We start from the raw sequence: 15199 nt of genomic DNA, 5'->3' as shown, positions 1-15199 counted from the left end.
AGAGAGGACCACATGGCCGGCCCGGCTACAATGCACAAACGACATCCCTCACTGACCCATAGCCCTATGGGGGACAACACTTGAGACACAGTGCGGGAATTGTGCCTGATCTGACCCCACCACACCAAGGCAAAACACTAAGCATGTGCAACAGAACAGCAAGGGGAGCAGAGCAAGGAAGTCCCAAGGAAATACCAAAAATAGACTTTAGGGCCAAGGCATGGCACTCCATCAGACTCGACCAGAAAGCACTCCTAAAGGTCAACAAACAGACCTTGAACTAGTTGCAGACTTTTCTTTTTGTGTGTCTTTGGCTTGTTTTTATTTTGTTGCTTTGCTTTGTTCTGTCTTGTTTTTGTGCATATTATTATCTCTGCAGGTCTAGCTAGATAAGATAGGCAGGTGCTATAGTTTATTGTGCCAGCCTGGCCGATAAACACAAGTAGGATTAACTGAAAGGCAGAGGGATAAATGGCTCGGTGAGCCTCACCTTGGTTGTTCTGTGCCTTAGTTTGAAGGGGTACACTACCGGTGGGATGCTTAGCCTGTGGACTAGGTCCCTTTAAGCCCACACGATTGGAATGTTCATCTCTGGAGCTGGGGACCGACAGTTGATGACAGATGGGGACCTGCCTTGCTGTTTGCTGCCTGGATATATATAGCCCAGCTCTCTCTACAGAAGGGGACTGGCAACTGGCAGCTCTCAAGCCTTAAAGGACTGCTAGTGTCTCACTGCTTTATAATTTAACTGTTAATTTCTTGTATTATCTATCTGTATATAATTTAATGGTTCATTTCTTGAATTATATATCTATATAAATATATTTATATATAATTACTAGCAATCTGGTTTGTCTCTCTAGAGAACCCTGTCCAATACAGTGGGATAAACAATTTGGAGGAGAAAACAATGGGACTAATGGTTGGGAAATGAGAGAGAGATAGGTGGGGGAAAGGAAGTGGTGCTAATAAACCTAGGGACAAGGGAACAACAAGTGATCCAAATCGGTGGCGAGGAGGGTGTAGGAGGCCTGGTAGGGTGTGATCAAGAGTAATGTAACGGAAGAATTACCGAAACCCAAATGAAGACTGAGCATGATAATGGGATAAAAGGAAAGTAAAAGGAAATAGAAGAAAGAACTAGGAGGCAAAGGGCTTTTATAGAGGTCTAAATATAGGCATGTATATATGTAAATATATATATGATGATGGAGAAATAGCTCTATGTGCATATATTTATAGGTTTAGTGTTAAAGTAGCAGGTGGATATTGGGCCTCCATTCAGGTACTCCCTCAATGCAAGAATACTTTGTTCTATTAAAATGGCATTTCATGATGCTCACCTTCCCAACACAATCGCTGAAGACAAAGGGGTTCATAAGCAAATGTGGTGAAGAAACTTGATGGTGCCCAGCTATCAAAAGATATAGCATCTGGGGTCTTAAAGACTTGAAGGTAAACAAGCAGTCATCTAGCTGAGAAGCAACAAAGCACACATGAAAGAAGCACACCAGCCCATGTGATCATGAGGGATCAGGTCTTAGGCATTAAAAAACAAAAAAATCATTGTGAATGGGTGGGGGGGTGCGGAATGGAGACCCAAAGCCCATCTGCAGGCCACTGGACATCCCCTTACAGTCGGTTGGTGGGGAGGAGACGAGCCAGTTGGTGCAATGTAGAAATGAGGAAACATACAACTTTCCTCTAGTTCTTAAATACTTCCCCTCCCCTCCACTATCATGATCCCAATTCTACCTTACAAATCTGGCTAGACCTGAGGATGTACACTGGTAGAGAGAGGAACTGTAAACACAGGGAATCCAGGACAGATGAACCCCATAGGACCAGTGGTGAGAGTGGAGAGAAGTTGGGGTAGAAAGGGAGAACTGATTATAAGGATCTATATATAACCCCCTCCCTGGGGGTCAGACAACCGAAAATTAGGTGAAGGGAGACATCGGATAGTATAAGACACTTAAAAATAATAATTTATAAATTATCATGGACTCTTGAGGGAGAGGAGGTGGGGAGGGAGGGGGGGAAATGAGGAGCTGATACCAAGGACTCAAGTAGAAGAAAATGTTTTGAGAATGATGAGGGCAGCAAATATGCAAATGTGCTTGACACAATGGATGTATTATGGGTTGCAATAAGTGTTGTATGAGCCCGTGATAAAATGCTTTTAAAAAGAAAGAAGAGGAAGAAAAAACCAAGGGAGGTGCTGTCAGCCATCCAACCAAATGAGTTTGAAAAATGTTTCCAGGAATGGAATCTCATATTTGACAAATGTATTAAGTGTAATGGAGTTTACTTTGGTGGTGATAAGGTTGTTTGTTTAAAAATATTAAATAAGTAGCTTTGAGAAGAAAAAAAATCCAGGTTTTTTGAGTACCCCCTCGTCTAGTGCTTGTGCTGGTGTACTGAAACATTCATCATTGGGATGTTTTTGTTTTGGGGTGGTATCTTTTTTGGTCCTTTGTTTACATAAAATATCGTAACCATGGCCCCAAAGAAAGCCAGTGATACAGCTAGTGACACTAAGAGGAAACCCGTGAGAACCATGAGAGAATTCAAGAAAAAACATTGCCAAAATCGAATCAGGTCACCGCTTGTCCCATCTGGCAGCTGAGTACAACATGGCTAAGTTGATATTATCAACATTATTTTAAAAAAACAAAAATGTTATTAAAGTGGCTAATTTTTAACCACAAAACAGAGACCTGAGACCATCAAAAGTGACTGTTTATTTGGATAAATCAGAAACAACTCGATGGAGATAGCGTATCGGAGAGTGATATGCAAGAAGGCTAAAGGCTTCCATAGGGATTTACAGAAAATCAGTGCGGAGCGAGTGCTGAGCAGCCCCACGTGTTGAAAGGCTGGTGTCAAAAATTCAAAAGGAGATCAGGATCCAGAGTGTGTGAGGCATGGGGGGGGTGGGGTGGGGGGGGCTAGTGCAAATACAGACAAAGCTGGTACGTTTGTGGCTGAATTTGCTGAATATGTGTAGGCGCAGGGTTCTGTACCCTGGCAAGTATTTAACTGCAATGAAACCTGACTTTTTGGGGGGAGTGGGGGTGGAGGTGGGATGTCCAATAGGACCTTCATGACTAAAGAGGAAAAGGTAATGCCAGGCCACAAGCCTGTGAAAGATAAGCTCACTCTGTTCCCATGTGGGATTACTGGTGGGGGTCTTAAAGTGAAGCCTGGGTTAGCATACCATTCTGAAAACCCACAGGATTTTAAACAAAACATAATAACTTAATTTTATGTAATATATTGTATTTATTGAGCTTAGATGTTTCAGAGGGTATTTCCACAGCTTAGGGCTGTTACCGTATATACTCGAGTGTAAGCCGACCTGACTATCAGCCAAGGAACCTAAAACCACAAAAACTGATTAAAAATGTGCTGGAAAAACTTGGCTTATCCACAAGTATATATGGTACCATTGTGTTAAAGGTCTGGCAAAGTAAAATTATGAATGTAATTTTGGGACCCCAGAACCAACTATTTGGTCTTCCATGATTTTTCATGGAAACAATACGTCCAGTTCTGGAACCTTTTTGTGTTCCAACACAAATTTTGTGGGAACTGAGTTTAGCAACTGAGGTATCACTGTACTTTAAACATGCCAGTGCTAATTGCCGCTGGAAACCACCTGGTTTGTCACTGGCTGTCTTATCTCTGAACAGCTCCTCATTGCAAAATGGGTGTTGCACAATGAACAAAGTCAACATGCATTATCTGTTTTACTTGTAAGTTTTCAGTGACCCAATTGTGCATTTGGAAAGGCCAAGTGGAACTCAGATGAGCACAAGAAATGAGCCTGCTCCTTGAGGATGCCATTGAAACAAATTGGGAAAGTGCCCAGGGATCGTAGAGTCTAATCAAGTAGCTTGCTGTCTAATGTTCAGTATTCTAGTTCTCCATTTCATTAGTTTAAAAAAATCATTTTATTGGGGGCTCGTACAGCACTTATCACAATCCATCCATCCATCCATCCATCCATCCATCCATCCATCCATCCATCCATCCATTCATCCATTGTGTCAAGCACATTTGTACATATGTGGCCATCATCATTCGCAAAACATTTGCTTTCTACTTGAGCCCTTGATATCAGCTCCTTATTTTTCCCTTCCCTCCCCCCCTCCCCCATGAACCCTTGATAATTTATAAATTATTTCATATCTTACACCAGCCAACGTCTCCCTTCACCTACTTCTCAGCTATCCATCCCCCAGGGAGGAGGGTATATGTAGATCCTTGTAATCTGTTCCCCCTTTCTCCCTCACCTTCCCTCCACCCTCCCGCAGTTCATTAGTTTTAAGGAAAAGCCACATCATTTACCCTTTGGGCCTTCAGGGGGAGGCCATAATTCACAGATGACTTCCCCTGTAATGTTGATCCACAGCAAAAGCAATATTGATAATTGCACAAACTCCTTGCGGAGTCAACAGGACGTCTACAGACATGATTGCACAGTATGGCCTTGCTAAGTGAAGAAAGGGCTCGGATGGGCAAGCAATCTATCAGCTCCTTTATTTGCAATCTGGATCATAATATTGGAAATAGATCACAGAGATTGTTCTACTTCGAAAATTCCATCAAACCCCAAAACTCAGGGCCATCGAGTCAATTTTCCCTTATAGCAACCCTATCAAACTCACTGCCATTGAGTCAATACCGACTCAGAGCTGTGCTGCAGGACAGGCTAGAACTGTCCCCTCTGGGTTTCCAGAACCTTTTACGGAAGTAGAAAGCCCTTCCCTTCACCCTTGGAGCAGCTGGTGGTTTTGAACTGCTGCCCTTTGGGATTGCAGCCCCATGCGTAACCACAGAAGTGAAATTGTTTTAAAGGCTGTAACCTTTAAAAAAAATTTTTTAATTCCAAGACATCACAGTTGTCCTCAACTTCAGAAACAGGTTCTGCTACAATTAGCCAACTTCTCTCTTCCACTTAAAGTTGCATGTTATCACCACTAGGTGAAATGCCATCATGGCTGAGAACTAGAAGAGAGACTGATTGCAAACACAGGTTTGTGTCACTGGCCTAAATGGAGAGGTAGAAGCATTTCCATAACAAAAGCTGGTAAAACCTTCAGCCTGCATAGTTTGGAAACAAGACTTGCCGTTTAACAGAAATGGACACTTTTAACTGGAGACCATCCCTTATAGTGGCTATGTTTACACTTAAAACCAGACACCACTAGATTCAAACTTGGGAGCACTTGGTGAACTCAAGGCTGAAAATCCCACACTGCACTTGTTTTCCATCCTTTGTTGTCCTTCCTGGTAGGCTCTGGAAGGGAATATTCCACCACTTTGTGCAGTTGATTTTGAATGCTGTGTCCACTGAAGTGGGGTCACCCAGGATCACCAATCAGTCTTTGAGTTTTGTGATTCCAAAAACACTTCTTCAACCATTGATGAAGACTGTCTGCAAGGTCCTCATCATCAAACATATCTCCAAGAACAACAAGGTCCCATGTATCTTGTTTCAAGTCCAAAATGTTTTTGGTTAAAATGGGAAAAGGATCCAGCTGGTTCAATTCACAGGTCAGTGTCATGGCCATTTCTGCAATAGGGTCTGTGTAATTGCCCAATAGCCTTGACGCCCCACTCCAGGGGCCCTCAAACTTTTTAAACAGGGGTCCAGTTCACTGTCCCTCAGACCCGTTGGAGGGCCAGACTATAGTTTTTTTTTCCTATGCACACTGCACATATTTTATTTTGAATAAAAACAAATGGGGCAAAAGCACCCGGCGGGCCAGATAAATGACCTCGGCGGGCTCCAAGTGGCCTGCAGGCCGTAGTTTGAAGATGCCTTCCCCACTCAATTTAGCAGCAATAGCTGGTGCTCCACATCCACTTCCAAGATCTAACGTCGATTTTCCTCTGAAAATGTCAGGGTAATCCAGAAGACGCCTGGCCAGGGCTTGGCCTCCTGGCCAGTAGACAGCCCAGTCAGGATCACTGCCACAGGGCCACAGGTCAGCTTGTTCCCACCAGAACTTGCCTGAGAGTCAAAAGCTACAACTGGATTTCAGGGGTGAGGCTGCCACAACTGGTGACTTCAGTGTTCTCCCGAAAAGCTTTCATCGCAGGGTTCAAAAAGTGTCTCATTCCTCTCCAGGGGTAGTGGTCCCAGGGAAACAAGAAGATCCCAGCTTCTCGCAGCCCTCAGAAGACTGCAGCGCTTCATGGGAAATGGTGTAAATACTTTCCAATTTAGGCTCAAAGCCATTAATTAGTCTTTTCCGAAAGCACGGGTTGTGTCAGAATCGCTGTTGATAAGGGCTGGACATTTTTACACAAAGTGAGTGCCTCATCTTTTTCCCACCGAGCAGCTGGCAGGTTGGAACCTCTAACCTGTCAGCAGTCCAATGCTTAACCCTTATAACGGTGTTGAAGTCCTTAAAAAGGATCAATCCCAACCTGGAGGCAGAACTATAGGATTTTGGGCCACGTCAGATTTATTACTATCCCGATATTTACTATCACTAATGCACTGGATGCTGGTATCTCAGCTGTGTGCCTCTGGTTATTTCCAAGAGTACACAGAATAGGTATAGCCTGTAGCTGATTCATAGGTGTAAACACAAAACCATAAAGGGTACAGTTTACTTGATGTGTGCGATGGGGCAAAATAGAAAAGTCTCCATCTGATAGCCATAATTTAAAAACTGAACTGTTACATATATGTAACTGCCCAAACTTTCTTACAGGCTGTAAGTGTGCCAACACTGATCTCCTGGAGATTATTGCCCGTCATGCTCTTTTGTCGCTGTGGCTGGGCAGTCATTGTACCAGCCCAAACAGCAGCTGGAGGGTTCCCTCTGTTTTTTCTATAAAGATTTCCTCATCCCCATAGGGAAGCTTAGGAAAATGCTTAAGTATCTGAGTGATGCAAATATATTCTTCAAGACAAATTTCTGCTTAAGTTGAAAGAGGGTCGCAGCACAGTTTCACTGCCATCAATTCTCTTCTGACTCAAAAAGTGTCCCTTTAGGTCAGGGCAGAACTGCCCCAGCAGGTTTCCAGGACTGTAAACATTTATGAATGTAGAAAGCCTCATCTTCCCATCATGGATCAGCTGGTGGATTTGAAATGCTGACCTGGCAGTTAGCAGCCCAACTCATAACCCACAACACCAGCAGGGCTCTTGTTTAAAGCCCAGAAAGGTGTGCATTGGGGTTGTATCCTTTCACCGTAACCTATTCAATCCGTATGCTGAGTAGATAACCCGAGAAGCTGGTTTATATAAAGAAGGATGCAGCATCAGGATTGGAGGGAAGCTTATTAATAACCTGAGATATGCAAATTACACAGCCTTGCTTGCTGACAGTAAAGAGAACTTAAAGTACTTGCTGAGGGAGGTCAAAGACTGCAGCCTTCAGTATGGATTAAGACTCAATGTGAAGAAGACCCAAATCCCCACAACAGGACTAGCAGGTAACAACATGCTAAATGGAGAAGAGACTGAAGTCAAGGATTACACCTTGCTTGGATCCATAATTAATGCAAATGAGAGGATGAGAGGACGAGTTGCATTGGGTAAATCTGCTGCACAAGACCTCTTTAAAGTGTTGAAAAGCGAAGATGTTACTTTGAGGATTAAAGTGCGCCTGACCCAAGCAATAGTGTTTTCAACTGCCTCATGTGAAATTGGACATTGAAAAGGAAGGCCGAAGAATAATCTATACACCTGAATTATGGTGCTGGTGAAGAATACTGGAAGTACCACAGACTGCCGAAAGGACAAACAGCTGTTCTGGAAGTTCAGTCAGAATGCTCCTTAGAAGCAAGGAGGGTGAGGCTTCCTTTGTGTACTTTTGAGACCAGTCCCTGGAGAAGGACGCCAAGGTCGGTAAAGCAGAGGGCTAATAATAGAGGAAGACCCTTGACCAGACGGATTGGCACAGTGGCTGCAACAAGAGGCCCAGACATAAGAACAAGTGTGAGAATGGCGGCAGGACCAGGTGGCGTTTTGTCCTGCTGTACAGAGGCTCACTAGGAGGTGGAGCCAACTTGATGGCACCTACGGACTACAGCAACACAGCTAATAAGGAAGTAACTGCACAGCAGGTGCTGAGCTAAAGGCTTCCCCAGCACCACCCTGGTCAGGCTGTATACTAGACTCCTCCCTTCTGTGCACACATCCATAAATCTTTGCTCAATAGACTGGAGTTGGAAATGCCTTCATTACAGCCTCTTTCATAAGTTACGCACCAGTAGTTTCCTCTGCACCACCAAATCACCCGGGGGATTTGCCACTTAGAATGTTTGAGTCACCCTGTGGCATTCTGGGACCGAATAGCATATAGACTCCCTCTTGTTCAATGTCATCAAGTTGATTCTGACCCATATCCACCCTGGAAGACAGGGTAGAACTGCCACTGTGGGTTTCCAAGACTTTAACTCTTCACCGGAGTAGAAAGACTCATCTTTCTCCCACAGAGTGGCGAGTGGTTTCTGAACTGCTGACCTTGCCTGCCCTTAGCAGCCCAATGTGTAAAACCAGGACACCACCAGGACTCCTAGCATAAGGTCTAATTGCTAATAGGCTCAGATAGAAGCACAGTGGTGAGGATGGCACAGGACCAGGCAATGTCTCTGTAACACAGAGGGTCACTAGGCGGCAGAACCAACTTGATGGCACCTAAGAACAACAACAACAACACACCTAATAAGGAAGTAACTGCACCACACAATCAATCAATTCTGGCTGGAAAGCATCTAATATTTTAAACTCACTCTAAACATTGTAATGACCCTTTCAGACAGCAGGGAAATCTTTAGCAATGGTCCGCAAACAAGCATAGGGCCAGGGAACAAAGTTAATACATTTTTCTTTGGGGTTTTCCAGAATCCCTGGTCTAGGAGGAGGAACTCATATTTCTAAACACTAGAAGGAAAGGGAAGTTCAGAGAGGGCCTGCCGCCTGTTCTCTGCCACGAGTCAGTAAGAGAAAAACAAGAGTTTCAGGATTTAGGTGAGTTATGAGCCGATGGAAGAATTTTAATCCATTTGTGAATAAGTCTTCCTTTAATCCTAATGCCACATTCTTCTTCATATAATCCAGCCTCTGATCATTTGCTCAGCATGCAGGTTGAACAAGCACGATCAGAGGATACAGCTCTGACACACCTTTGCTAATTTTAAGCCGTGCGTAAGCCCTTGTTCTTTTTGCACAACTGTTTTGATCCATGTACAAGTTCCTCATGAGCACAATCAAATGTTCAGAAATTCCTGTTCTTCTCACGGTTATCCACAGCTTATTATGGTCCACACAGTCGAATGCCTTTGCATCGCCAATAAAACAAAAGCAAACATCTTTGTGATATTCTCTGTCGTTAGCGAAGATCCATCTGACAACAGCAAAGATAGCCCTCCTTCCATGGCTTCTTCTGAATTTGGCCCGAATCTCTGGCAGTTCCCTGTCAATGTACTGCTGCAACCATTGTTGGATCATCTTAAGCAAAATTTTACTTGCATTTAATATCCATGTTATTGCTGTATAGTTTGAGCATTCTGTTGAGTCACCATTTGTGGAGACCCAAAGCCCATCTGTAGCCAACTGGACATCCCCTTACAGAAGGGTTGCAGGGAGGAGACAAGCCAGTCAGGGTGCAGTCTAGCACTGATGAAACATACAACTTTCCTCTAGTTCTTAAATGCTTCCCCCACCCCTTCCACTATCATGAGCCCAATTTTACCCTACAAATCTGGCTAGACGGGATATACACTGGTACAGATAGGATGTGGAAACACAGGGAATCCAGGACAGATGATCCCGTCAGGACCAGTAGTAAGAGTGGCAATACCAGGAGGGTGGAGTGGAAAGGAGGAACCGATTACAAGGATCTACATATAACCTCCTCCCTGGGGGATGAACAACGGAAAAGTGGGTGATGGGAGACTTCAGACAGTGTAAGATATAACAAAATAATAATTTATAAATTATCAAGGGTTCATGAAGGAGGAGGAGCGGGGAGGGAAGGGAAAAAAATGAGGAACTGATACAAAGAGCTCAAGTAGAAAGCAAATGTTTGGAGAAAGATGATGGCAACAAATGTCCAAATGTGCATGACACAATGTATGTATGTATGGATTGTGATAAGAGTAATATGAGCGAGTTGTAAAAACAAAAAAAATAAAAATAAAATTGAAAAAAAAGAGTAATATGAGCCCCCAATAAAATTATTTTTAAGAAGAATAAAAAACCCTATAATCAGTATTCTATCATAGAAAACTATTTTTTTAAAGCTCCCATTTTGACAAAATGTGAAAACTAGCAACTATTGATGAGAACTCATTATTTAAATATAAATTGCATTGAATATAAAACAAAAGCTGACTTGCTCTATAACGATAAGTATAAGAATTAAGAAAATGTTCTAAAACTGATTTGTGATGATGATAATTGTGCAATTCTTGATGTGATTGAGCATTTGAATTGTATGGTATGTGAATTCTATGCCAAAAAAACTTTGTTGGGGGAAAAAAAGCTAATTTGCTCTGTAAATTTATACCTAAACCACTTTCTTTTTTAAAGTGAGGGTGGTTCCGCGGGGTTCATTGAGGCAGATTCCTTTGATCTGTTCAGTGGGTTTTGCTGCTTGTTACCAGGTTTCAAAGCAACTAGTATTTCCCTGTGACCAGGAACCTGGTTTTATTTTCAAAGAATCTCTTGGAAAATCATCTTTTCATAGTCTCTCTCCTGTCTGCATTAATCACGTAGTAAATGCGCAGGTTGTGAATTAATAGACGGAGGATTTGAAATCTCAACACTGCAGGACATGAGACTTTGCAAAGACAAGACTCAGCAGATGAGCCTTGAGATCCGCAGGATTCTTATGCAAATGTGGACTGATCTTAGTCCCCCAACTCACTTGGGTCCAATGGGTGATGTCTTTTTCGTGTTCCAGGTGTGTAACATTCCCCATCATCGTCAGGACCCAAAATATCGGTCCCTGATATTTCAGAAGGGTCGTGAACCCAGACGTTATCCTGAGAGGTGAGCCCCTCCCACTCGGAGCTTGCAAACCCCGCCTTGTTCACCCACCCCCGCCCCCACGTTTTCCAGGATCTTCCTGGGGCTGCTTTGTGATGGGAACCAGGGGGGCGCCGGTAACGAGAAGAGAAGGTCAAGCGTTTACACAGCCCTCCTCTTGCCAGAGAAGGGGTTCTCGGCACAGAGGAGGGTGGGTTGGGAGGACCGGGGACCTGGGGCCGGGTTCTGGGGGCGGGGCCGGAGGCGGTGCTCTCATTGCTGGGCGGTGCCGGGGGGGCGGTGCGCGCGTTGGTGGGCAGTGCCGGGGGCGGGGCTCGCGTTGGTGGGCGGTGCCGGGGGGGCGGTGCGCGCGTTGGTGGGCGGTGCCTGGGGCGGCGCGCGCATTGGTGGGCAGTGCCGGGGGCGGGGCTCGCGTTGGTGGGCGGTGCCGGAGGCGGCGCGCGCATTGGTGGGCAGTGCCGGGGGCGGCGCGCGCATTGGTGGGCAGTGCTGGGGCGGTTCCGGGGGCGGAGCTCGCGTTGGGCCCGCAGCGAGTGGGCAGCGCCGAGAGACTGCGGGCCACGACCGCGGCGCGGCGACAGGGGAAGAATCATGGCCGAGTACGTCCGACTGCCCAACTTTCTGGCTCTGATCCGCCTCCGAAACCCGCCGGTCAACGCCCTCAGGTAACAGGCTCCCTTAGCTCCCAGCCCAGAGTAGCGGGCGCCTCACCCGCATGGAACCCCTGCCACGTCCGGGCATTTCATTTCATTTCACTTTCACACGCTTGGTTGGATTCACTCCCGGCCCCCTTTGATTGGTAAGAAACCGGTTGAGGCATATAATCAGAAGGGGATCTGGGTCTGTCGCTGCCACCTTCGTGCTGGCTCGTGCTTCGAGATCAGGGAAATAGAAACTACTCCCGAAAAGCCAAAAGTTGTAAGCAAGCAGCGTTTCAGGACTGTCTCTATCCCAGAGCTCCTGATTCAGTGCAGCGCTGGTCTGGTTCCTCACTCCGCACACGAGTAACTAAGGGCGTTAGAACTAATATGCTCTCACAGGTGGCCTTGAGTCGGAATGGACAAGGCAGGCAGCCAGCAACAAGCAAACAGGTTGCTACTTCATCCCCCTCCGTTAATGCCTAACCGGGAGCACAGAAGTGTCCAGAAAGGTCAGCGTTTTCTCCTGACCTGTTCCAAACCTCAGCACCCGCCTCTCCCACCTCCATCCTTGAAAAAGACCCATGTCAGAATAAGCTTATGAAGTAGCATTTTCTGAAACTCTACCGAGCAGTTTTATCTTCTTTTATTTCCTAATGCACCGATAAAGTTTTGTTTATTTATTATTATTTTTTAAACCCAGTAAGTTTCCAATCTTTGCTGGGTTGACCAGCCCTGTCTCCTTTCCCCAATATCAACCCTGACTCTCTTCACAAGCAGTGGAGACCTCGGGTTTTCAGGCTTGCCTCACAGACAAACTACTTTCCCACATAACAACCCAAGGTAGGCATACCAAAGTTGCGTGGAAACAACTTACCCTTGCCTATTATGATATAATTGGATAGAGTTTATTTTCTTTCTCACTCTCCTTTGTCTTAACTATTGGCCACAGACCACAGCTTTGACGTATTGGCCTTCACGCTTAACAAAACTACCCCAAAAAGACCTCTGGTCCAAGAAGCACAGTCATTTTGGCCTTAGCACATGTGCAATGTTCCCTTTACCCCAAACCCTGTGTTGGCCATTCCTGGCCCTTAACCTTTGTGACTGCAAGGTAGTGGTCCCTTTCAGTTGGCCTGCATCTAATAAAGCACTATCACTTTTTTTCCTTCCTGCCTCTTTTTGATTTTTGGCAAAATGAACAAGAAAACATAAAATCAAAGAGTAAAGGTTGTCGGTTGGTTAAAATGGACAAAGTCTGTCTTTGTAGTGGCACCGCTTGAACTGATTTGTCTAACTTGCCTTTTGGACTTCTCAGTACTAGGCAATGGTTCAAAGTCTGTTTTTCACATGGGAACTAATTAAATAGTTGAAGACAAGAGGTCTTGTTTGGGTTCCTGTAAAATTAAATATTCAAAAGGAACTAGGTGAAAGGGAATTAGCTTATGCAAGGACTTATATCATCTTTATTCCTTGAAGTTTTAACCAGGGTTTCCAACCAGTTCTCCCTGGTTCAGTCATAGCCCCCAAATGGAAACCTGAGCTGACCTGAATTTGTAAAATGTGGGAGAATGTACTCCCAGGAGACATCTAGGTCAGTCGCCATAACCCAGTCCACAAAGACAATGTTCTATTGCCAACTTGAGTGAGTAGCAACAGGGGGTCTTAAAAGCTTGTGAGCAGTCAGCCATCTAAGATGCCACTATTAGTTTCTCCTTGTCAGAGCAAATACTCCAGAATATTCTTAGTCCAGAGGCAGAATGTAGCATTCTAATCACAGTTTCTAGCCTGAAACCAGAAGAACTAGATGGTGCCCGTCAATTGCTACTTGATGGCTCTGAAAGGGATCACAACAGATGGTCTTGGACAGAATAAGGTGTGGGGGAGTAGAGCAAAACTCAAAACCATACAAAAGACCAGACTTACTGGCCTGATAGAGAGATGTGGAACCCTGGAGACTAGGGCCCTTACACACCCTTAACCTGGAACTGAGCCAGCTCCTTTTAGCCAAACCATAGACAGGTCAATGAAGTGAACAGTAACATCCTCATGGAATGTACTTCCCTGAGCTCAACCAAACAAAGGGCAGCATTTGTCCCAAAGCAAAGTTCCCAAGGCAGGGAGGGGCAGGTCTGAAGGAGAAGCGACCTGGGGAAAGCAGGGAGGCATTGGGAGGAAGGCTGTTGTATTGAGGCGATGGCACCGAATGCCGTGAAACAAGCGCAACGGGTGCTCGATATTGACTGGGAAACTAATTTACTCCATAAGCTTTCACCCAAAGCACAATGAAATGTGAGTGAAAAGAAAAGAATAAAAGGGGGGTGATCCAGACGATAACTGGAACAGGACAAAGCATGGGTCGCTTCGGGATGGCAGCTTCTTCATTCACCCATGTTGCAAGGTGCCAGTGAGTCGATGCTGACTCAGAGTTAGTACAACACACGAAACACCGCCTGCACCTCTTCACAATTGTTGCGGCCTTTGTGTCAATAGATCTTGTTGTCTTCCTCTTGTTCGCTGCCCCTCTACTTCACCAAGCAGGATGTCCTTCTCCAGGCACTGGTCTTGCCTGACAACATGTCCAAAGTCTGATATGAAGTCTCGCCGCCATCCTTGCTCCTGTCGGTTTGGCTGTGCCTCTAAGACAGCATTGTCTTGGAGATCCATGAGAAACCTGGACTCTTCCCCATCACTGTAAATTCAACACATCTGTTCTTCTTTAGTCATGCTTATTCATTGTCCAACTTCCACGTGCTTACAAAACCATGGAAAATACCAAGGCTTGGGTCAGGCACACCTTAGTCCTCAGGTAACATCCTTGCATTTCAACACTTTAAAGAGGTCTTTTGCAGCAGGTTCACCCAATGCAATGCGCCATTTGATCGAGGATCCAAGCAAGATGAAATCCTTGACATCTTTAGTCTGTTCTCCATTTATCATGATGTTGTCCATTGGTCCGTGAGCGAGGATTTTGGTCTTCTCAACCAACATGTTCAATTTGAAATTGATCAAACAAACATGTACTCAAGATGCACTTATTGGTGATTTAAATGCAAAAGTTGGAAACAAAAGGGAAGGAACAATAGCTGGAAAATATGATTTAGAGATAGAAGCAAAGCTGAAGATTGATCACATGATATGTATAGACATGTAATGATAGTTTTAAATTAATTACTGTGGATTCTTAGACTGCAGGGTTAAAGCGGAGGGCAGGGAGATAGGTTTGTTTGTTTTAGTGTGAACTCATTTTAACAGCTTAGTGCTTAACTCATAGTAGACACATAATATTTTTTTAACAAATTAATGAAAGCTTTTTATTAACTCAGCGTTTTATTCATTTGTGCTTAATTTTTCACCGGTTAGCAAAAGCAGGGGACTCTGACCCATGGGAGAAGTTTAATTCTGATTAATTTGCTTCATGTCATTGTTATTTTTCTCCTTTTCAGTGAGACTGTCATATACAAAATAAAAGAGACTCTGCAGAAAGCTAGAGAAGACCAAACTGTCAAAGCCATTGTGATATGCGGGGCAGGTGGCCACT

General features: G+C 44.7%; 1 protein-coding gene and 1 pseudogene across 1 annotated transcript in view; one reads left to right on the top strand and one right to left on the bottom strand.

The window, feature by feature from the left end:
- Positions 1 to 5243: 5243 nt before the first annotated feature.
- Positions 5244 to 11613, bottom strand: LOC142454681 (electron transfer flavoprotein beta subunit lysine methyltransferase pseudogene; annotated as a pseudogene).
- Positions 11542 to 15199, top strand: part of EHHADH (enoyl-CoA hydratase and 3-hydroxyacyl CoA dehydrogenase) — a 46327-nt gene continuing 42669 nt past the window's right edge. Inside the window, exons 1-2 of the mRNA XM_075556167.1 lie at positions 11542 to 11685; positions 15105 to 15199. The exon at positions 15105 to 15199 is cut by the window's right edge and continues 9 nt beyond it. Coding sequence (XP_075412282.1) covers positions 11612 to 11685; positions 15105 to 15199 — 169 coding nt within the window. The 5' untranslated portion in view covers positions 11542 to 11611. The remainder of the gene's footprint in view (positions 11686 to 15104) is intronic.

The sequence above is a fragment of the Tenrec ecaudatus genome, chromosome 8 (genome assembly GCF_050624435.1).
Source record: "Tenrec ecaudatus isolate mTenEca1 chromosome 8, mTenEca1.hap1, whole genome shotgun sequence".
NCBI lineage: Eukaryota > Metazoa > Chordata > Mammalia > Afrosoricida > Tenrecidae > Tenrec > Tenrec ecaudatus.
This window is presented reverse-complemented; position numbering and strand designations above follow the sequence as displayed.